A 25,015-nucleotide genomic window follows, 5' to 3' on the forward strand; every position below is an offset into this window, starting at 1 on the left:
GGCCAACAGACATATGAAAAAATGCTCAACATCACTCAGCATCCGGGAAATGCAAATCAAAACCACACTGAGATACCATCTAACCCCAGTTAGGATGGCTAAAATCCAAAAGACTCTGAAAGATAAATGCTGGCGAGGTTGCGGAGAAAAAGGAACTCTCATACATTGTTGGTGGGACTGCAAAATGGTGCAGCCTCTATGGAAAATGGTATGGAGGTTCCTCAAACAATTGCAGATAGATATACCATACGACCCAGCTATCCCACTGCTGGGAATATACCCAGAGGAATGGAAATCATCAAGTCGAAGGTATACCTGTTCCCCAATGTTTATCACAGCACTCTTTACAATAGCCAAGAGTTGGAACCAGCCCAAATGTCCATCATCAGATGAGTGGATACGGAAAATTGGTACATCTACACCATGGAATACTACTCAGCTATAAAAACGAATGAAATACTGCCATTTGCAACAACATGGATGGACCTTGAGAGAATTATATTAAGTGAAACAAGTCAGGCACAGAAAGAGAAATACCACATGTTCTCACTTATTGGTGGGAGCTAAAAATTAATATATAATTCACACACACACACACACACACACACACACACACAAAAAAAAAAAAAAAAAAAACGGGCGGGGAGAAGATATAACAACCACAATTACTTGAAGTTGATATGACAAGCAAACAGAAAGGACACTGTTGGGGGTTGGGGGGGAGGGAGGAGGGAGGGAGGTTTTGGTGATGGGCAACAATAATCAGCCACAATGTATATCTACAAAATAAAATTGAAAAAAAAAAAAAAGAGAGAAAGAATAAAAGATTCTGAGTTAAACTCATGAAATCAGTGGTACGGTAGACTGCCAGAATGACATGGAGAGAACAAAAATGTGAAAGGTATGCAAGCCACACAAGAAAATAACTGGAAATAGGTCCAGAAACATAACTATAGTTTCAGAGTTCTGTAAATTAATGGGCAGAACATAAGCAGTAAATAAAACATACTTGAGATTTCAATACAATGTGATTAAGAGGTAATAACACTGAGACCTGGAGAACAGAACTCAAGATTGGGATTTGACAAGGGAAAGGAATAGAGAATTTTTTTAGAGGAAATTAACAGAATCTAGAGCAGCCTTGTCTAACTGAACTTTGTGCAATGATGGAAATGGTCTATACTTGCCCACGTGGCTACTGAGCACCTGAAATGTGCAAATAAGAAATTAAATTTTTAATGTGAACTTTACATTTAATTTAAATTTAAAGCCACGTGTAGTTAGTAGCTACCATAGTGGGCAGCACAGATCTAGAGTCTCTATATAACATGGTATATATAATGTCCAGTATATTATAAAAAAAATTAACAGACATATCAACAAACAGGAAAATGGAACTTATGGTAAAGAGGAAAAAATTTCAATAAAAACAAACTCAGATGACCCAGATATTGAATTTAGCAGACAAGGGCTTTGAAGTAATTATGATAAATATGTTAAGGAATCTGTAAGAGAAGACATATATAACTGATGAAGAAATGCAGAATTTCAGGGAAGATATAGAAACTGTAAAAAGAAACCAAAATGAAACCCTGGAACTGATAAATACAACATCTGTAATAATTATAGCACTCTCATAATGAATTTATTGAAGTAAATGCCACCTGGCAGAACTTTCTGGTGGACAGAGGGAATGTCTTCTCCTAAGTGACATATCTTTATGCATTAAACGTACTTTGCATACTGGAAATATCTGTACTTTCTATCAGTAACAGGTATACAAAACAGCTGACTTAAGAGGCAATGAATTCCTCAGAAAATTAGTAATCTTCAGGCATAGATAAGACCATAATTTGGCAGGATATAATAAAATAATCATAAGTGAACAGAACGTCCCAGAAGGTTCCTTAAAACCCTGAGATTCAAATATTTGATCAAATGACCATGAAATTTGAGATGAAATAAAATTTAGTTATACTCGCATAATGGAAAAGACACATTTTACACTGTAGTTGATTCTGAATACAAGATGAATTAATTTTTACTATTTAAAAATATATACCTTTGAAAATTTGAAATACAAATATTCTACTAGGTAACCATATATTAAACATCAAACAAAATTTAAATTACCCTCTTGTCCATTTCATAAGATGAAGCTTCTGTACTTGGCAAAAGATGGGTAATAGTGGCTATTAGGATCTGCAGGAAATGAAAAAGACTGTTAAATTAGAACATATCAAAATACGTTAAATGGTACATCCTAAAATTTAATTGTTAAATGCTAAGGGATATAAAAACTATCACTGCAAATTTATCCTAAATATATTAACACTTATTTCAAAGTAATTTTAACAGCTAAGCTTTTCAAGTATACTTAACTATCAATCATTTATAATCCTGATGTACAGAACCCAAATTATATAGTTCTATCAGCTATAAATGGATTTCTTCCTAACTTAATTCATGGGAGTGAATTGATATGTATAAACACAGAGATAATATATGTTCTTTATAGAAAAATTGGAAGATACAGATAAGCAAATAGATTTATAAAAAACTACTGTAATCCTATCACTTCAAGAAATCTACTCTGTTGTCTTTCTACGTTTTTCTGGCTATTTACATAAATATATGCCTTTAAAAAAAGGTATGTGGCTTTTTCAATTAACACATATACTGGGTACTATATGAATAAATATAAAATGGGGAATATGAAATACTAAAAAAGAAAAACTTTACTAATAGAAGGCAAAATATTCATATATAGTGCTATCATTTACACCCTGCAAATTGCTTGGTCTCATTCAATTTTCTTATATGCATATTAAAAACGTACAGGTGTAAATTTACTCAACTTCTATTGCATGCTATCATATCTTTACAAATTATTGCTTTGATGCATTAAATAAAAAAATTCCTCTAACTATATTTTATACAGAAAAAGTATTTACTCACTAATAAAATCTAGTATATTCGATGTACTTGCTTAATATTGATAATAAAACTGGGTTTCTATACCTAATTCTGCAAATAGGTAACCATCAGTGAAATGTGCCACAGATTTGAGATTTCTTCATTCAATTAGAGGTAGAAAATAGTAACTTTTCATGTTTATCTATGGTCCCTGGCCAGTATAATATACAGTGAAGCAATTAGCAAAAATTCTGCATACTTATATATTATTAATATGCAGAAACTCTGCACACACATATTACTAACACTTAATAATATCAAGTATTATTTATATAATTATTTATTATATATTATTTATATTTATTTATTTAATATAATTTATAAATTATACTTAAATAATTTATAGTTTATGTTTATAATTTATATATTAAAAATATTATAATAGTACTATATAAATAATATATACTAATACTTAATAGATAGAAATGTTATTCTATATAATATCTATATAACTATATATTATTTATATAACTGTACATTTATTGTTTATATTTATATATTATTTATATATAATATTAATACATATTATTAAGTGTTAATAATATATATAAACTGATGGAGAAAATAGGGGAAAGGGATTTAGAGGCTTTTAGATGAAAAAACTCTGCTTACTTGAACAACCTTAATTTTCAAACTGAATAATCAATATTAAAGGGTAATTTTTTAAAGTTTTAAAATTTCAAATGTTTTAATACTAGACACAAATCTACACATTCACATTTACATCAACTTATCATGTCCTACTTAACATGATAATGATAATAGTTGCAGCCAACATTTATTACCACTTATATCCTACCATTTATATGCTAAAAAGTGCTTTACATGTATTTTCTTATTTAGTCTTCAAAGCAACTCTGTGAGGTAAATAAATATTTGTATCCCAAATGTAAAGATAAAGAAATCCAAAGTTCAGGGAGCTAAGCAGCTTATCCACAGCTACAAAGTTATTAAGTGGCACAGCCAGAGGTTAAACCCAGGTGTGCTTAACCCCTAAATCTAAGCACTTAACCATAAATATTATATTCAACTCAAAAGATATTTAGTGAACATTTTCTTTTTTTAATTTTGTTTAAATTTATTTTTATTTTTTTATTTACGGAACATTTTCCACATAAAAGTCACCCTGGGCATAAGAAATAATAAAGAAAAAAAAAATCCTTGGTCTCAACTCAATTTTTCTTATGTACATGTTAAAAACGTACAGAACTAAATTTATTGTATACTATTAAAATTTTACACATTACTGCTTTGATGCATTAAGGAGAAAAATTCCTCTAAATATACTTTATACAGAAAAAGGCTTTACTCACTAGTGTTATGTTTAGTGCTGTAATGGAGGCTAGCAACACAGTTGAGTGGGAAAAGCCTGGACTTTAGAATCTTACAGATTTCAGTTTGAATCCTGTTCGTGCTCTGTTAGCTTGTGACTTTATGAAGTTACTAAATCCTCATTTCTTTCATCTTAAATAAGGGAGGGTGAGGGTGAGGAAGGGAATAATCTCCTACCTCTAAAAACTTTTAAGAATTAAGTGACACATTATATGATACGGTAACTGGTACATGTTACTTAGTAAGTATTAGTTCTCATCTTTCCCAAAAATGTTATAAAAATATGAAGACAAGAAAGATAAATTCTGATTGGGCAGAGCAGATACAGATTTTTATTTTTTGAGGAGATGGCATTTAAGCCAATTATTAAAAGACAAGGGGGGTAGAGAGAAGTAAAGCATTTTAGGTAGAAGGAAGAGAACAAGGCGGGCAGGTTCAGGTGATAGTAAGCAGATTCAGTTGCCTGGACAACATGGCATTTCAAAAATCTGTACATGATACTGGAAAGACAAGTTGGGTCCTCATCTGAAGGCCTTGAATTCACGGCTAAAGAATTTGTGCTTTATTTTTTAGTGAAGGGAAGACCAGAGATTGTTTTTTTAAAGGTAAGTGACATAATAAGAGTCATGTAAATGTGAATGATGAAGAAGAGGACTGTTATGAGCCAGGAGAACAGTTAGAAGGCTGTCATAATATCTCAAGTACAAAATAACAAAGGGCTGAAATATGTCAGGTGCTGTAGGAAGCATAGGAGACACTGAATTAGAATTAAAAAAACAAAACACAACAATTCATCAGTGATTGGTTGAAAAGGAAAGGAAAGGAATAATATCCTGATGGTGGTAACTGTAAGGATGGTATGTTTCCCTTACCTAAGAGAAGGAATAAAGCAGAATATACATTTATAAAGACAAAGGCATAAATAAGTTTGCATTAGAATTTAATTTTCATTACAACTAACAAATTATTTTCTAATGTTTTTACTTTGTCCGAAACCAGGTACACACTCTTTAATATAAAGTACAAAGGAACTGTCAGGAACTGTGATATCACGAAATAGCATGATAGGCAGCCACTATTTAGCAATGCAAAAAAATTTTTAAAAAAATATTAACTAATTTTATTTTTTAAGGTAACCATCTTTAACAAAGTCATAATAAAAAAAAAAATTGAAAAATTACTTACTTGAATAATTTTCAAGGGAGAACCTGGCTGGTAAATCTGAAGTCTAGGTACATAATGAACCAGCATGTGAAGCATGTTACAAGCTACATGAGCTACTGTTTTATTAGTAAACTACAATAACAAAAACAACAAAAATCAGTTAAGAAAATTTTCTTCGCAAACTATTTATCAATACATTGGTTGCTGAAAAATTTTTAATTTGATATGTTTTTTCTTGTTATGCTACATTTATGAGTGTTTATTAAGATATTATTAGGAAGATAAATCTACAGCTGCAAAATAAAAAAACGCAACACATTCCAAGTATACATAAAACTTTATCTTTTCTTTGCAATGTTTAAATATCCTTATTAATGTTTCATTGCATTTTCTCTTACCTGGATTTCTGCACTGGCTTCTAAACTACTAATCTTGTTATTAATCTTTTCTCCATTCTAATTTACTAGTCGCAACAATTCCAAATTAATCTTATGAAGCACTGCTCTGATTCTGACATTCTCTATGCTTAAAACTCCTAGAAGACTCACCAATGTCATAAAGTTAAACTTTTTATTCTTATCTTTCTATGTTCAAATCTCACTCAGTGTTCAAGCCCCAACCTAATGTCTCTTTTCCAAAGTCCCTGATAACTAAGTCAAAGTGATCTTGACTTCCTTTTTACTCAATTAGCAGTTTGTATGCACCACTCATTTAGTACTCTCAGCCTTTTCAATTTTTTTACTCTTATTTTAATCTCTTTTCAGCTATTATATTATTACTGTCTTGAAGATAGTATTTACAAATTTTTTTTCCCAGTATCTTTCACTTTGCCTAGGAAAGTGCCTCAAACGTAGTATATATTCAGAAATATCTGTCAAGTAAATAATATTATTATTCAAAAATATTTATAAGGTACTTTGCATGTCTAGAGTCTTATACAGATGCTGAGAGTATTACAAGTCATCAAACAAAAATAATATCATGCATTTTTCCATAAACGAAAATACTCATTTATTAATTCAGACACTCCAAATAATTAAATTGCTACTTCTTTTTCTTTTTTTCCAGCTGAGCTCAATAAATTAGATTATCACTTTTGAACAAATCTTATTCTGGCTACAAAGAGGGCATTTAACTCAAATGATAAAGGCAAAATGTTGAACAAAGAGTAAGTTACAAAAATACTAGTTAAAAAAACAAACAGAAGACCTTATATACATGTTTAAATGACTGACTGGTTTCCTTTTTTAGGAGTCATCCACATGCATTCTAGGGACAAAGTCAAATACATATAAAGCTGAGATAAAGTAGGTCATCCCAAAGATACCCTAAATTCAAGAGTAGGACCACTCTTAAAGAAACAGTCAGGCTCAAAAAAATAATAAAACAATAAAGTAATAAAATATCCCGTTTTATTCCCTAAGGGCACAAGATATAACTAACATTTAGAGGGAAAAAAACCCCACGCATTCTATACTATCCTAATATACTTCACTAAACAATTTTCTTTACCTTTAAGGAAACACAAATTACATTCAGAGCTTCCTTAATTTGAGGATGATGAGACTCATGAACTAGTTCTTCACAAATCCAAATACCTAAACTGCAAAGTGCTACACATCTGCAAAAAAGAATCAACAATGATACAAATAAAAGTGTATGAGCCTTTAAATAAAATGAAACCACCACCACCACAACCAACACCCACAATCTACCAAAACAGAATGAGCATATATCATTTAGGTCAATTAATTAATCTGTTACTCTACACATTAGCTGGTGAATAAGGAAGAGTACTTGGGAAGAAAGCACATCCCCAAAATGCTAAGCTTAATTTTCTGTTATAATTTACTACCAAGATCATAGACTGGGACATCATCCAGCACCTTTCTAACAAATTCATGTTAATAAATTGACATTGCTATAAAGCTTCCCAAATATGTAATCTGCTTTCAAAAAGGAAAGAGAGTAGTTTTATTGACTGACAACAGTAAAATGAACTTAAAAAATGAAGGTGATGGAATAAGTAAAACATTAATTTTGTATCTTTTAAATTTAACACAGCTAGGGCCGGCCCGTGGCTCACTCGGGAGAGTGTGGTGCTGATAAATTTAACACAGCTAACTACAAATTCTTTTCAAAACAAATCGAGAACACAAAATTTATATAATTTATAAGAGACTTCCAACAAAAACAGAACTTACAGAATTTCTGTTCTGTTCCCTAATGTCTTGTAGGGCTTCTTTTCCCTAGCAATGTAACTTCAATTGAGTTTCAGCTTGAAGAGATATTTTATGATCAGAATCAGTAAGAATTCTACTGTGTTCAAGTTTAGGCTTCTGATCAAGAGAATAATAAATGGTTCACTCTAAGTATAAAAACAGTCAATGTCCTGGTACATATGGCATGTCCTAATGCTGACATTATCTTAAACCCAATGCAATGATAAATTTCAGAACAATTCAATGCAGTAATATTTTCCTTCCTGAACATAGCAGATCAAAAGGTCTTAAGTCCCCTCTTTCGGTCTGGAGTATTAATGCTACAAAATTGTTTAATATCAAAACTACTAGAAATCTTTTAAGTGAAGATTTATTTATTTATTTACTGCTTTATTTCTTCCTTACACTTGTCCACCCCTAAATCCTAGGTAATATTTATACATCTAAATAACCAAGTTCCAGGTTTAGCAATGAAAACATCTGTAATCCTAAAGCAACAATAAACTTTGAACCAAAGCAAAGCTCTCCACAGATGCAGCTAACTAAAGACAAAGACTAGGAGGACAAATCCTTGACAGTTTTTGTTGTAACAAGATGAGGTAAGAATAGCATGTTTTTGTTTTTTTGTGTATAGAGTTTCCTGCATTCCACAAGATGTCAAAATCATCTCAACTATTCCAAGTATAGCTCAACTCTGCTCAGGCTTAGATTTCGTGGTATAAGCTTAAAAAAAAAAAGAAAAAGATATAAAGGTTTAGGTTTATGTTTATGAGACAATGCTTATGTTCAACTTCTGGGGTTTGTCCATACACTCAATAACACAACCTGCTGTGTTAATGATTCCCAGGTCTACCTCTGGGCAGCTATGTTTTAGGCTTCCACATTCTTTCACCTGAGAGGCAAACTGGTTTTAAAAAAAATTAAGTAAAAACCAGAAGACCTAGAATCTTAAGTTCTAGTTTCAAAACTGGTTCTGCTAGTTATTTTTATGCATCTAATAAGACTCTAAAGACAAACTGCCAGGGTACTAGTCATGGCTCTGCCATATCTGGGTGCTAGGGTAGGTTATATAAATTCTCTGGGCTCCAGTTTCCTTATCTATAAAAGGAGGAGGATAAAAAATAGAGTTATTGCAAAAGTCAATGAGATAAATATAAAGAATTAGATAAAATAATACTATAGAAAAATTTCTGTAGACTTAAATAGAATTAGTGTAAAAGAGATTTGTTTTTAATTTGGTTTTTTTTTTTCCTTTTGACAGCTAGCCAGTAAGGGGAACTGAACTATTGACCTTGGTGTTACAAGGCTGTGCTCTAACCAACTGGGCTAACAAGCCAGCCCTTAACTTAGCTATTAAGTGAGAAAAATATGCAATTAAGTTTATAAAAATTGGAGGTATGTCTCATTTAACCAAATAGCTCATTTTGCACTATTTTTATTTTCCAGAAAAAGAGGTTTAAATTAGAATTAGAATCCAAACAGTTAAAGCCATGATCTGTACCTTTTGAACCTTAGGTTAAAAAACGTATAGATGAAAAGAAAACCGGAAGCTTTGCAGAGATGTAGATCAGAAGAGTAATAGCACAAACTAATGTTGAGTCTAACAACATACTATTAGAATAAGCATAAAGAAATATAAAATATAGCTTAATGATATTTTGGGGAAGAAAAGAAACATGGTATGCTACTGACAACCTGCTAATTTAAATCTCAACCTTTTTTTGAAAAGGTTTAGTTATAAAACAGAGAAAATGTCAGTTTTTAATTCTTAAGACATTATAAAAAATGTAAAAATCTTACTACTTAAATTCTATTTTTTAAAAATTCTGATCAAATGTTTATATATTAAAAGATACTATTCCTAGATACATTACTTTCTTCAAAAAAAAAATTTTTATTTTAATTCAATGTAACAAACATTCATTGGGTACCTATTACTGCATTTCAAGGCATTGCATAGGAACAATGACAAATATAATCTGAAGAGAAAGCAAAATGTACTTAAATAAAACAAGTCATTTTAGATATTACTAGAGATAGGAAGAGGCAGGGCTAGCAAGAAATTGGTTAATGAACACAAAGAATGATTATGTTTTTGTAATGATGAACATGCTAATTATCCTGATTTGATCATCACACATTGCACACAGGTATTGATATTCAACTCTGTACCCCACAAATATGCTTAATCAATTATTTTTCAATAAAACAAAAACCCCAAACCAAAAAATCCAAATAATTTAACCTCATAATTCAGAATGACTTTTATATGTCTGAAAAAAACCATAATAATTCGATCAACTTCTAAAATAAGAACCCAAACACAGAATAGTTATATTAAGTCTAAAAATATCTGACCTACCGTGCAGGACCAGAGGGCTCATCTCTTGCTGAGCTTAATACAGTTTTAATTATAAGTTCCTAAAATAAGAGGGAAATAGTTAATAGCAATGACTAAGATTTCATTCATTCATTCCACAAATAGTTTATTAAGGGGCTGGTATTGGCCAGGTACTGTGCCATGTACTGAGAATATAACAGTTAAGTAAAACAGAGTCTTTGTTTTCATGTACATACTATTAATAAAGAGCCCCATATTATTCATAAAAGTAGCTAAATATATGAAACAATTTCTAAAATTTAAAAACAAAATTATATGTTCAGAAAATAACCTTTTTTCCTGATTAGAAATGTAATTAAGGCTCACTATAAGACAGATAAAATAGAATTAATCGCTCAAAGGTATGAATATCTTTTTAAAACTTTCAGAAATATTGTTTAAAACCCAGGACCAGATGGCTTCTCCAGTGAATTCTACCAAACATTTAAAAAATAATTAACACCAATCCTTCTTACATGCTTCCAAAAAAACCACAAAGGAGGGAGCACTTCCAAACTCATTTTACAAGGCTAGCATTACCCTAATACCAAAGTTAGTCAGACAAGAGCACTACAAGAAAAAAATATTATAGGCTAATATCCCTGATGATTCTAGATGCAAAAATCCTCAATAAAATACTAGCAAACCAAGTTCAACAGTACATTAAAGGGATCATATACCATGATCAGAGTAGGATTTATCCCTGGGATGCAAGGATGGTTCAACATAGTAAATCAATAAATGTGATATATACCACATTAACAGAATGATGAATAAAAACCATATGATCATCTCAACAGGTGGAGAAAAAAGCATTTGACAAAATACAACATCCTTTCATGATAAAAAAATTCCCAACAAATAAGGTATAGGAGGAATGTACCTTAACATAACAAAGGCCACATAGAACAAGCCCACAGCTAACACCATTATTCAGTGGTGAAAAACTGAAAGCTTTTCCTCTAAGATCAGGAATAAGACAAGGATGCCCACTCCCATCACTTCTATTCAACATAGTACTGCAAGTCCTAGCCAGAGCAATTAGGGAGAAAAAAAGAAAAAAACTTTCCATACCGGAAAAGAAGAATTAAAACTGTCTCTGTTTGCAGATTACATATTTAATATATAGAAAACCTTACAGACTCCACCAAAAAACTGTCAGAACTAATAAAGTCAGTAAAGTTGCAGGATATAAAATCAATGTACAAAAGTCAGTTGTGTTTCTATACACTAATAATAAACTAACTGAATAAGAAATAAACAATCCCATAAAGCAACGGCATCAAAACCAATAAAATCCTTAAGAACAATTTTAACCAAGGAGGTAAGAGATCTGTACACTGATGAAAGAAATGAAAAAGACAGAAATAAATAGAAAGATATCCTGTACTCATGAATTAGAAGAATTAATATTGTTAAAATGTCCATACCCTTTAAAGCAATCCCACTTTTGGGTATATATCCAAAGGAAATGAAATCAATATGTCAAGGAGATATCTGCACTACCATGTTCATTGCAGAATTATTCACAATAGCCAAGATATGGAAAAAAACCCGTGTCCATCGAAGGTCTAATGAATAAAATGTGATACAAACACACACACACAGAGAAATATTTTTCAGCCTTTAAAAAGAAGAAAACCTTGCCATTTGTGACAACATGGATGAATCTGGAGGCTATTACACTAAGTGAAATAAACCAGACACAAAGACAAATACTTCATGATCTTGCTTATATGTGAAATCTAAAAAGTTGAACTCTTTAGAAGCAGAGAGTAGAATAGTGGTTACCAGGGGCTGGGGGGCGGGGAAATGTTGGTCAAAGGAGACAGAGTTTTAGATATGCAGAATGAATAAGTTCTGGATAGCTAATGTACAACATGGTGACTATAGTTAACAATACTGGATTGTATGCTTGAAATCTACTACGAGTGTAGATCTTAAGTTTTTCTCACTCTCCTTCACCAAAAAAAGGTAACTATGTGAGGTGATGGATATGTTATTTAGCTTTAAGTTTATCACAATATATATGTATATCAAAACATCATGTTATACACCTTAAATATATATAATTTTTATTTGTCAATTTTACCTCAATAAAGCTGCAGAAAAAAGCCAGCCCTCCTCTTCCTCATTAATTTGTAAAGTATGCTAATGTATACATTTTGGGATAAGTTCTAGATATTAGTTAAAATTATGTAAATGAATAAAATATTCAAGAGATAACAGAGAATAAATACAAGGGTAGAATATTGAAATTAGTGTATGTTTGGCAAGCGGACAAAAAAATTAGTCTATCACAGAGTCAGGATACTTAAAGAGGCAAGAAGTAAATCAGGATAGATCTGTGCAATATAAGTCAAAGACAAAGAGATGTTTAGGAAGGACAGGGACATCAATACTATAGTGGGTCAAATACTACAGTGGCTGAGGAGAATAAGAATGCCACTATATCTGATGACTAAGAATTTGTTCATTAATATATTCATTCAATAAGCATTCATTGGCTGTACAGAATGTAAGCTCCTTAAAAAGAACAACTTTCCATGTATCATTGTAAACTCAGCAACTAACCCAATGGCTGGCATTTAATAGGTACTGGAAAAATACCTATTGTTTAAGCTCAAGCACTTTCTATGCAATGAACCCTGTCTTAGGTGCTAGAAATGAGAAAACAGTTGTCATCATACTTATCTTTGTGAAGTTTACAGTTCAGGAACGGAGGCAGATTTATAAATATAATTAAAATATAAGATCATGTTATATAAAATATATAGGCAAATTCATACAGACAGAACATAAATCTGTAGTTGCCAGTAGTTTGGGGTAAAAAACAAGGGGGAGTCACTGCTAATGGGCAGGGGGTTTCTTTGGGAATGACAAAAATGTTCTTTTTCTTTTTTTGGTAGCTGGCTTGTACAGGCTGAATATGTTCTAATATCGACTGTGATGTTGGTTGCACAATTCTGTGACTATACTAAAAAGTATTGGGTGAACTGTGAAAACAAAAAAACAAGATGATGTGTATGAAGTCTTATGTGAGCAAATAGCTCACCTGGGAAGTCATAAAAGACTTCATGAAGGAGTCTTAGATAAACAGGACTTTGACAGATTAATCAAAGTCAAGGACTATGATTTAATGTGTTTGGGGTGTTTAAGAGAGGTAAGAGAGGAGAATAGGACTAAAGAATGACACCTTAAATAGAAAGAAATAGTTTTTCAAAAGCAAAGAACCAAGAAACAGCATGGTAAGTTCCATGTGGCTGTAAAGCACATGGGGAGCTGGCTTCAGTGAAAATTAAATATGACCACAATGGCATATAACTTTCCCTTAAATCTTCATGTTCTAAGAACAATTATCACTTTCTTAGGCTTTCTGCTTTCTTCATCAGTATTAGAATTGGCTAGTATTTTAGAGATTCTTTTTCCCCACAAAAAAGGTGTAGTTTTTTAAAAAAAATCACATCAGCCATTATGGCCTACATAATAGCCAATAGAGAACAAGGCCACACTGAAATAAGATAGGATGTTGTAGGATAGGCTAACCCCTAACTAACTCAAACTGCCTAAGCAAATTAAAACCATGACCCATCCTTGGCCTTTGGGATCTTCTGAAAATAAAAGAAACCAAAGCTATTACATCTCTGAAAAGCAAAGGTCACACCAATTTGTATAGTTTTTATTAAGTGTCATTGTAAATCTGCATTGACCCATTTGACTTTATGTATAAGTCAAGTTCACTTGTCTAATAAGTCATTTCTGAGTATATACTATGTGCCAAGCAAAGTGTAGGCTATGAGGATATAGCAGTAAATAAGATCTTGTGGTGTTTGTCTAAAGCAGAAATTAGGCATTGAAGAAGTAATTATAAGTACAATAAATGTTACAAAGAGTAATATGGATGCTATGGAGAGTGTATGAAACACTCCTGACATAAATTGGATTAAAAAACTTCTTTCTGAGAAAGCAAGTTAAAAAATCATCAGCATGATCCCTGAGGAGCTACAATGTCTCTCTCTCAACTCTTAATTGCAGGGACCAATTCAGGTCAAACACAGAGACCATCTGGCAATTACTATTACAGGCATGACTTCTCAGAACTGTTAAACCCTTGGGAAATTATAATACATAGGCATTCAGTTATAGAGACAGGTCTTGACTTAGTGATGGAATTATTCACTACCAGGCACATTACTGAGACCAAAGCACTGACTGCCTTTATCCTAACTAGAAGAACTTTTCACACCACTACCCTCCTCCTTGGTCTAAGAATTACTGAGTCCAGAGGACTAAGCGTGTAGATCATATCACACCTCCCCTGCAAACAGAGGCTGTTCTCTGCAGAAGCAAAGAACTTTTCACCACTTTTCTACCTGAGTTTTTAAAAAAGGCTTATAAACAATAAGGGTCATTCAGCATGTCTGCTTTTAACTGGACACAATTGTTTTTCCCTTTTTTTTTTTTTGAATTAACACCTGGAGTAGGTTCCATTGACAATTGTATAGTTACTGATAATTTTGCACCATCTACTGTTCAAGCTCTTTAATGATTCAGGTACATGAGATCTCCACCCCAACCCCATAGTTTCCTATAGCAGTACAGAATTTTCCATTATTTTGATTCATCGCACTGAGAAATTGGAAGAGGAAGAGAGTCAAATGTATACGTTCATTTTGCCAACTCAATCTTAGAAGCCTTGCATTAGTGGTATAGCATCTGGCTCATAGGATATTTCAGTAAATGTTCAGTGAGTGAATGAATGAATCCTGAGATAGACATGTAGGTAGGTAGGTTCAATAATGAGAAAAAGGTTCCAAAGCAGTTTTAGACACAAAAAAGGCTATGCTCCTAATGGACATTCCAGTGTTTGTGTCCGGAGGATATGAGTGGTTAATGATCTTTAACAATTGTGTGGATTTCCAATAGAAAAGAAAAAATAAAAATTTTATTGCATATTCTTTATGGTTATAAAGTAACTTAAATGCCAAAAATTAGCATCTAATTTCTTACCTTAACATCTGTAAATTGAGACACAGCAATATCAGGAACATTGGGATGGAGAGCAGGTAGTTCACAACATAAGTTGGGAAAGCAAACCAAAGATCCCAGAAGAACTTGTGCTTCCACTCTTGGTGCCTATGTATCAAATTTCAAAAATCTTTAAAATATATTTGTGTTATTAAATTATGAGGAAAAACTAATTACCCAACTATACTATATAGGGAAGTGAGAGTATAAATCAGAATTCAAAAGGAAAGGGGCATGCAAAATGATTTAGGTTTCCATCTATACTTTCCACATGAACTACTGTTATTTTCAATAAATGCAAGGGACAAACAACAGAGCATTCCTCAACAGCAGCTAATAAGCAAAAATCAGCCACAGTTAATGAGATTATAAATAGGAATATAGCTGAGCTACCAGCATTAATTTACCCTAGTTATGAGGAATATAAATACTTTAATTTTAAAGGTAACTCATACATCATGACATATTATTCTAATAAGCTGAAGACGCAATGTTCCTAGATTATATCTCTTTCTACCTAAGGATGAATACATACGGATGAAAATGTTAACTATCTCTTCAAGAAATAGGCACCAATCTAGATGATATATATGATATACACATAAGAAAAGTACTGCCTATACTACTTACTAAAAACATTAGAATTTATGCCTGGACTGCAGATGAAAGTAACTTTTCATATTTTACCTACGCCATTTCTGAAGTATCAACACTGATTACATTTTTCCTCTTCTGACTTCTTGCATACCCACCAAACACCAATATCCACCTGCTAATTTATTGTTTTGTTTACTAAAACACCTGCAAATTGATGGATATGTTTAATAATACCTAACAAAAATTCTAAACACAAACCTATTAGATATATAATAGTTCTATTCACATAAATCTAGAACCATCTTCAAAAGGATTTCCTCATCTTAATAAACGTTATAATAAAGGCAATAGAGTAGTCTCTATTATATGATTTAACAACTCAATCTAGATTTACAGATACAAGGCAGCAGTATAAAGGGGCAGAGTAAGCTTGTATCCACCATTCCAATCTAAAATAAAAGTTTTCCTATAAAAATGAAACTGATTAAAAAATTCAATATTTAATGAAAGAAGATTAGGTAAGAGTTTTTCTGTAAAGGTGGTTAAGGTAACTGGGATTGTTAAGGTATGTGAATATTATGGAGGCAGACCTGGAATGTGACTGCAATTAAGAATGGCAAAACTGAATCAATTATTTTGTAATCTGCCTAAGGGAGGGGAAAACATTAACAGAAGGAAGAATATATGCATGGGCTCTAAATGGCAATCCAAAGAGCAAGTGGACTAGGTTTTTTTAACACCATACAGAGACTGTCCTTAATCTCCTTGTAGTGGAAATGTCTGTCAGGCTTGATTTCCTGCAATGATTTGGTTTCCTATAAAGCCTTTCTCAACAGGTGTTCCTCATATGAAACAGAGAACACAGAAAATGACTATTTTCTAAATTTTCCCAAGGATGTTACATAACTAATATCTTTCTACATGCATAGGAGAGAATTAGTCCCATAAAATGGATGCCTTAGACATTAGTGCTTAATTCTCCTGCAGAATCTTGTGAAAAACTACAAGACATGTGCTGACTAGTTGTAGTGGATTGAATTATGTCCCCCAAAACTTATTGAAACTTGAATTGTGTTCCCCAAGCTTTGTATTGGAAACTTAGCCCCCACTGAGATTGTTAAGAGGGTGGGAAATCCTATTATGGCAATTGAAAGGTGAAGCCTTGAAGAGGTGATTGGATTGTAGGACCGTGCAGTAGTGAATGGATTTAAAATGGTGGTCAGAGGTATGGTTCTGAGAGCTTTAAAAGAAGAGGAGAGTCTGTCTGTCTCTCTTCTTCCACCATCTTGCAATGTGAGACCCCTGGGTCACTGTCACCACTACTAGATGGACTTTGGACTTCCCAGCCTCATAAACTGTAAGCAATAAATGTTTTTCTTTATAAACTATCCAGTTCCAAGAATTTTGTTATAAACAGCGAAAACAGACTAATACACTAGTCATCTGAAATAACTGCCACTGAACAGTAATAGTTTTCATAGTAAATTGGTAAAAAATGACACTGGTTTATATGTTAATCTCTTGAGTGTTATGAACTTTTGCCAGTACCCAAGAGAGTGATAAGCTGTGTACACCAATAATACTATAACAGCCTTAGAACTTGTTTACCATCTCTCGTTTGTCTTCCATTTAATCTATTCCTAGCTTAATATACTTATTTATTACTCCCAAAGCACAGAATCAATCTCTCTCTCTAGTTTAAAAAATGTGACTGTTAATCTAACATATAGCATTATAAGGATCCCTGGCATTCAAGACTTTTCAAGATGTAATCTTAAGCAGTGCTTCTCAATCTTCAACTAATAATTTTACCAATCATTTGTGATCTATTTAAAATGCACAATCTGATTCAGTAGGTCTGGGATGGGGTCTGAGATTCTGCATTTCTAATAAGAGCCCAAATCATGCCAAATGTTTCTGATTTACAGACCACACTTCAGGTAGCAAGGATATAAAGTAACTTTCTGTTCTTTCTGTATACCACACTATTGCAAATTAGCTTCTGAACAAAATGAATTATTTGTCGTTCCTTGAACACATCTTACTCATGCCTGTTCATCTCTGTCTGGAATACCTTCATACACCTCCATTTTCTCTTATACAAATGTTGCTAATCTTTTAGGGACCTATTCATATATCTTTTCCATGAAATCTTTATGATATACCCAAACAAATATTTAACAAACTTTTATTACATATACAATGTCATGAAATGTTCCAGACATGTTACAAATCCTCATAAAATAATTCTATGAATTAGGTTATCTCAATTTTATAGTTGAAGAAACTAAGATGCAGAGAAATTAAGTAGCTTGCCCATGTTCACACAGCTAATAACTGGCAGAGCTTGAATTTGAAGTCAGGCAGATTGGTTAGACTCCTACCGGTACCTATGTGATGCCTGGCATTCTGCAGTTAATATACTTCCCATCACCTCAGAAGCAGATTATATGTTCCCTCAGCACACAGCCTATTTAATCTATTCTATATCCCTCTGTATTCCACCCAAAGGAAAACTTTGTATACAAGTGATTAAAAAGTTTAATAACCACAAAAGGGCTCAGCACAATGTTGAGCACACATTATGAGACACTAAATAAATACTTACACATTCAATCAATAAACACTTGGTAAGCCTGGAGCTCTACTAGACGCTGGAGATACCAAGATGAATTAGACATGATCACTGTTCTCAGGGAATGGGAGAAACAGGTTTATATAATTTGCTATAAATTCAGGTTCTTTTCTTCTTTTTTTTGCAGCTGGCCAGTGTGGGGATCAAAACCCTTGACTTTGGTTATTCTCAGCACCATGTTCTCCCAAGTGAACTAACCAGCCAGCCCTGCTTCTCTTTTTTATTTGTACATTCCCTACAGGTGATTGTATCCAGTTTCATAGCTTTAAATACCAGCTATAAGCTAATGTCTCCCACCCTTGTCTTTTCAGTCCAGATATCTCCTGTGAGCTCCTGACTTGGATATGCAATTATTCTCCTGAAATCTCCTTATGGCTGTCTAATTAGCATCTTACTATGCCCCAAATAGAACTTTTTCTCATTCACTGTTCATCTTTTGCAGTTTATAAATGAGATAATGTATGTTAAACTACTTTGTAAGTTATTAAGTACTAGACAAGTAGTTTTCTTTCCCAAATACCCTTAGTTTTATCCAACGACTTTTAGTTAATTATTATTTCTCATTTATAGTTTGCTCTAGAATGATCTTTCGAAAACAAATTTAGTTATGTCACTCCTTGCTTAAAAACCTTCAGTGGTTACTCATTCTTTCCTTAGGATTTTATCTAACTTTTCAGCACTGTGAACCAGCTACTGCTTTCCTCTCTAGCTCTCTTCTGCCACTTACAGGTAAATGTATTACAGCTATGCTGATTTACTTGGCAATACCTCACCTCCATGACTGTATGAAAAATCCTAACATGCAGTTTTAGGGTTTACTTCTAGGGCATATTTCTGAGTTACTTCACCACTGAGTTTTGTGGGGTTTTTTTCTTGCTTTAAAACATTTAATTTTCAAATAAAAACTGAATATATTCAAGGTGCACAATGTGATGATACGATATACACGGTGTAATTATTACTCACCACTGTTTCTTACTTCTCTTTTGTTATAGCCCATTGCCCTTTCTTCACCTTCTTCCTTCCCTCTGTGTGCTTCCTTCGATTTCCTCAACTTTATTTATTTACTTACTTTTTGGGCAGCTGGTTGGTGTGGGGGTCCGAACCCTTGACCTTGGTGTTACAAGGTCTAACCAACTGAGCCAACTGAGTTGGCCAGTTGGCTCTAACCAACTGAGCCAACTGGCCAACCCGATTTCCTTAATTTTAAATGCAGTTTTGCTTATTGGATATAACCCATCTATATAACCCATCACTTCATCAAGTAATCTGACTACTTTCTAATATTTCAGAATTTCTCATTTACATTTTTTGTTTTAATATGGGAGAAACAATCAATTCCAATTAAAATGTAAATTTTCCCAAATATCAGCTTGTTATATTTTATCAGCAATAGTTCTTACTATGTGGCTTTGTTAGCTGAGTCCTGGTTAACTAAACTTTGTTATACTAAGAACAGAAAACAAAAACTTACATTGAGAAAAGCAGAAGAAGCCACTCTACCAGCTGCTAGGATAAAATCCATAATAAGCATTGTGGCACCAGGCAAACCAAGTGAAAAAAATTGAGGTGAGCAGTGCTTGATGATTGTATTGACAATATCCTTAGAATAAGGAAAGAATGAGAAAAGAATATCACATATGTAATCTTGGATATCAGCTAATCAATATCCTTAATATAGATAATATATGAAATAAATTAAGAAGGTAATTACTATGCATTGGCTGACTATTGGAAAGACTAATTTCAATTCTCCCAAATAATCCATATATAGTGTTAAATTCTGTCAAAGGAAAGTAAACTTAAAACACATTTGTTTAACTGACATAAACAATAGCAGTTTTTTCACACTAGAGACAAGGAAGGCTCTTTGCATCAGAGGGTTAAAAACATAAGGCTTATATGTTATAAAACTGAATTGCAGACTATTTCTCCTGCCACCTTGCTGCTTCCATGTGATAACTCTAATTTCTGAACCCATGTGACCTACTATGTGGCAACTAGAGATATTTCCTTTTTTAGATAAACTGATGATCTTAAATGATAGCTACCCACCCTCAGAAATCTAGACCCAGGCACTTTTAAGGGAATATTCTTAACCTGGTTATTCATTCACTATGTCTCTGGAATTTACCATGACGATGCAGTGTATTAGGTTGTATTACTCATTCTGACTTATCTTAAACAAAAGCTCTCTGTCTTTTTCTAGTAATTAAGAGTGTCACTTTATTTGAGACATATTTATAAGGTAGAACAGTATAATTATTTTAAATTAATAAAATGTTTTATCCTCTTTTCAGAAAGAGAGATATAATCATCTTTCGATATTAATTTAATGCTTTCTAAATAACCTGCAAGTTATTTAGCCACATCAGGATAAAAATATTTACCTTGACTTGAAACTTCCCACACTTTTTAGTTTGATGGCCAAGATCAAGACTCCTGACGTAATGATCTAGAGTCATATTTATGACTATCCAATGATTGTAACTGATACAATTGCCAAGTCGATGTAACTGTCATTATGCCATTATAACTGATGGTAATATGAAAATCTGATGTGCTGATTCTTAAAGTGAAAAAAACCTCTGACTGCTGCTTGATGTATATGAGCAAAAACATATACATCAAGTATCAACTACAAAACATCTAAGAACAGGTACACTGGGACATTAAAGATGTTGTCAACCTAAGCAAAGGATGGTTTAATCTCTCCAAAAAATGAACTGGTTGGTATAACAATAGCCTGTTTTTCAACTATGTTTCAAGAATAAATAAAGTCATAAAATGGAAGCAAATTACATATTCATCACTACATCACCACACAAGGAGGATAGTTTTAATTACAGATCTCAAAAATCATGAGTTAACAGAATCGAGAATCAAAGATAAACTGATAAAACAACTTCTTAGAAGATATATATATTTACCTGATCAATATGAAGTAATCCACAATGCATTATATTGTAGAAATGTGTTAGAAAATCTCTGTTTGGAGATACATCTTGTCTTCTTTTCATTGTATTACAAATAAGTTTATAAGCATGTAATTTACCTTGTTTATATTTATCAGTCAACATGGTTGCCTAAAATTAAAGTATCAGTTTTAAATTGAATACTCAAAAACAAATACTGTTTGTTAAATACTTAAACAATTGAATATAGCAAGCAATATATTCATTTTCATTTATTTCTACGTTGACCCAATATCTTTAATGAACTAAAAACATGATTACTGAAACTATTCTTATCATCCAAAATTATACAACATACGTATGAATAACCACAAACTATTTCACTTAGAAACATGCAAACATATCAAATAATACTTAAAAAAATTAAATCTCTAAAAGTACATAGCATATTCTGTGACACAACTTATCAAGTTTATATTTCACTAAAATACAATAAAGACATACTTTTCTACATTCACTTTTGTTTTATTAAATAAGCAAATTAAAATTATGCATCCTGTATAATTCTGTCATGCCTATTCTCTCTTCTCTCTATATAATGCATGATGACTTTATAAGGATACTAGTTAAAAACTAAGTGCTCTACAAGACTATATAGTAGCTAAAATTCCTATGAAATGTTTCTAAGACATTTACTAAATGAAAAATTATTTAAAAAAAATTTTTTTTTGGTCTGGGTTTGCCTTTTGAACAAATTTCAAAGAGGATTATTTTCTCCCTCGTTAACTTGATGAAATAAATACACAGTTGAGGAAACCGTTCAGCTTGTATTTTCACCCTGTTACTTTCCCAAAGAAAAAGGAAAACAGACATGGAGAAGTGGCAGCTGCTGTTAGGCAACACCACAGGCCAGCCTCATGCTCAGGAGAAAATACTGCAGCTCAGAATTGTGGCTTCCAGTACCCTACACATTCAGAAACACTTCTCTAGCAACACAGTATAGAAATGATCCCTGAAAGTATAGTCTTAAATACAAATTTTAAACTAATATTTTATGTATTAAGCTTACCTTAAAAAGCCAAGGTGTAAGAATTCTCAGTGGAGGAATCAAAACTGGTGGAGAAGGGGAGGTCAGGTTATCAGTTGAAATGCCGAGGTTGTCTCTAATCTGTAATTTTCAAATAAAAGAGAACAGACCTATGATAACTGTTCCCTCTTCTGATTTGCATTACTTTAAATTGAAGTTGAAATTCAGTTTCTACCACTAACTCGATATTTAATTATGGATAAGACACTTCCATCAAGCTGGGCACCAGTTTATCTACAGTAAGGGGCATGGTGGTAGGGGAGGCAGGGGGCTGTGAGACAGTGTTTTCTAAGGCCTTTTCGATTTCTTAATACTTTATTTTTCTTTCCTTCACCCCTTACATCCTTTTTTTCTTTTCTTTACCTTAGCTAGATTCTGCCAAAGTTCACAGAGATAATCAAAAACTTGAGCATGTATTTCAGGATCCATAATAGCATTGACATCTCCCAAAATGCCTAGCATTCTTCGCCACATTACAGTAGCAACATCAGCATGCCATCCAGTGAGAGTACCACCTGCCATCACACTACAACATTCAGATGGAAATTCACTGATTTCTATAGGAAAAAATAGCACAATAGTGTAATTTTTCAGAAACTGACCACAAAACCCCAAAAAGAGCCAACTTAAATCAACAGTCTTAAATATCTACAAAAGTGAATGAAAGAAATATTGACATACATTAGTGTTATTTTTTCCCAATAGGGTCAAAACCTAACCAGTACATAACTCCTTATTATGGCAGTAATTACTTATTCAATAGTGCTTCTATCTAGATTTACCTAAGAAGGAAATGATGCAATTACCCCTCACTGTACAGATACCAGATGAAGAAATTTATGTTTGATATAAACATCATATTTATACACACATACTCTTATTTTTATCTAGTAGCTATTTCAGGTATATTATCAAATTAAAAGAAAATCTCAGGCTAAAGGCAGATACTATAAGAAGTTTCTGTAAGCCTGTTTTTTTGTAGTTAAAGTTTCCAAAGAAATACATTTATACATTTCACAATTAAATCAGACTTAGCATTAAAAGAGATACCACAATGGCATGAAAAATACATTTTTACTAAAATTAAAACAAAACTAAAAACTACAATTATACTTCTTTTGTCTACTAATGTTGGCAAGATTAGAAGAAAAACTGGTAACCTTGGTCCTACTGTCATTTCTGCTATCAATTCTAAGACCACCCACTTCATCTGTAAAACAGTTTAGCTACATATCATTATAGGTCTCCTCCAGCTTTAAAAAAAAAATCCATTATTCTACTCAAGGTATATAATGGAAAAGTCTTCAGAAAATCACTAAAAAGTCAATAATAATATCCAAGCATCTAAAGAATTTTGATCCCATAAATATGTACAATCAATGTTTCAATAAAACAAAACAAAAAAAAGAACTGAGAACTAAAAATTTTGCAGACTGAATCATAAGCTTATGATTTTTTCATGCTTGATAATATCTCAATGTACTGATAATTTACTGATAAGTATATATACATCCTTTACTTCTAATGCTTACTTTTTTCTTTTTGCATGTGAAGCATACAATGACTTGTATTATTAAGAAGATACTGAATAAATAGTCTTTCTTCAAAATAAAAAGATATGCCTGTGGTGTAAAGCCACTACCAAAAACACACAAATAAAAAAACCACTGAAGTTTTAACCACTGCCATTAATGCCTCCCTACTGTAGACCACCTTTGTAACACAATAACATATCAACTGATCCTTCTCAAAGTAAAGCTAAAGCAAGGAATAATGTGTGGTCCTTGATTAAATTCTGGGTTGGATTAGTGGTGGTGTGGAGTGTCTATAAAGACAATTATTGGGACAATTGAGGAAATTTAACTAAAAACTAAAATAACAGTAATGTGTTTATGTTAAATATCCTGAATATGCTCATTATATTGTGGTTATGAAGGAACTGTACACTTATTCTTAAGACATAAGACAAAGACTGCAGTGTTTAGATGTGAAGGGTCTGATATTTAAAATTCCCTGTTACATGGCTCAGGGAAAAATAACAGGTTGCGGGAGAGGGTAGGGCAGGGTTTTTTGTGCATGTACGTGCATGTGTGTAGATATAGAAAAAGATAAAGTGGCAAAACAACTTGTGAATTAATGTAAAGGGTTTATGGATGTTCATTTTACTAGCCTTTACAGGCCAAAAGGAGAAAAATAATCCACAAACCATAAAATTAGGGCTATGTAACTGCAAGGTAATTGCATATTAAGGAATGAGCCCGTTAAAAAAGTTCCAGAAGTTATATGGCTTTAAATTTCTACCTCTGGTCACAGAGTAAATGTTCTGTATTACCCAATAAAAACTGGCTTTTATATTATTTATTGTAATTATCTCATCAGCTATGTTTCTGACCAACATTTTTGGTAAATATTTGTAAAATATTTGTAAAATGTCTATCTGATGCTTGTTACATCAGGGAGGATTTAACAAAAATAACTTTTTTTTAAACATGTAGTTTCTGAGGTTTCTCAAGTCATTTCATGCCCCCCATGGCAAATGCCAGGAAACCAAGTCAGTTTTTAACATTTACTTAAAAATACGTCATTTGGACCATCTACTTTTTAAAGTTAGTTGATATACATTACTTGCAGAATCTAAATAAATTTAAAAATATTAATTTGATAAACTCTTCCTCTGAA

The 25,015-nt window shown here is 32.4% G+C and overlaps 1 protein-coding gene and 1 non-coding gene across 16 annotated transcripts in view; both read right to left on the reverse strand.

The window, feature by feature from the left end:
* Positions 1–25,015, reverse strand: part of RALGAPA1 (Ral GTPase activating protein catalytic subunit alpha 1) — a 236,104-nt gene that overhangs the window by 86,960 nt on the left and 124,129 nt on the right. For all 15 annotated transcript variants that reach the window (XR_010022974.1, XR_010022970.1, XR_010022972.1 and 12 more), the window contains 9 exons: positions 22,700–22,893; positions 22,319–22,417; positions 21,265–21,420; positions 19,809–19,937; positions 15,085–15,210; positions 10,057–10,115; positions 6,985–7,093; positions 5,494–5,604; positions 2,134–2,202 (listed from right to left, as the gene is read on the reverse strand). Coding sequence is in view for 6 of the 15 variants with exons in the window: in XM_063091099.1 (XP_062947169.1) it covers positions 2,134–2,202; positions 5,494–5,604; positions 6,985–7,093; positions 10,057–10,115; positions 15,085–15,210; positions 19,809–19,937; positions 21,265–21,420; positions 22,319–22,417; positions 22,700–22,893 (1,052 nt within the window). In the remaining 9 variants the exon portion in view is untranslated. The remainder of the gene's footprint in view (positions 1–2,133; positions 2,203–5,493; positions 5,605–6,984; positions 7,094–10,056; positions 10,116–15,084; positions 15,211–19,808; positions 19,938–21,264; positions 21,421–22,318; positions 22,418–22,699; positions 22,894–25,015) is intronic.
* LOC134374136 (small nucleolar RNA U3) lies at positions 22,065–22,277 on the reverse strand. The gene has a single exon (XR_010023019.1). It is a non-coding gene; the product is annotated as a small nucleolar RNA U3 (small nucleolar RNA).

Source organism: Cynocephalus volans, chromosome 3, assembly GCF_027409185.1.
Source record: "Cynocephalus volans isolate mCynVol1 chromosome 3, mCynVol1.pri, whole genome shotgun sequence".
NCBI lineage: Eukaryota > Metazoa > Chordata > Mammalia > Dermoptera > Cynocephalidae > Cynocephalus > Cynocephalus volans.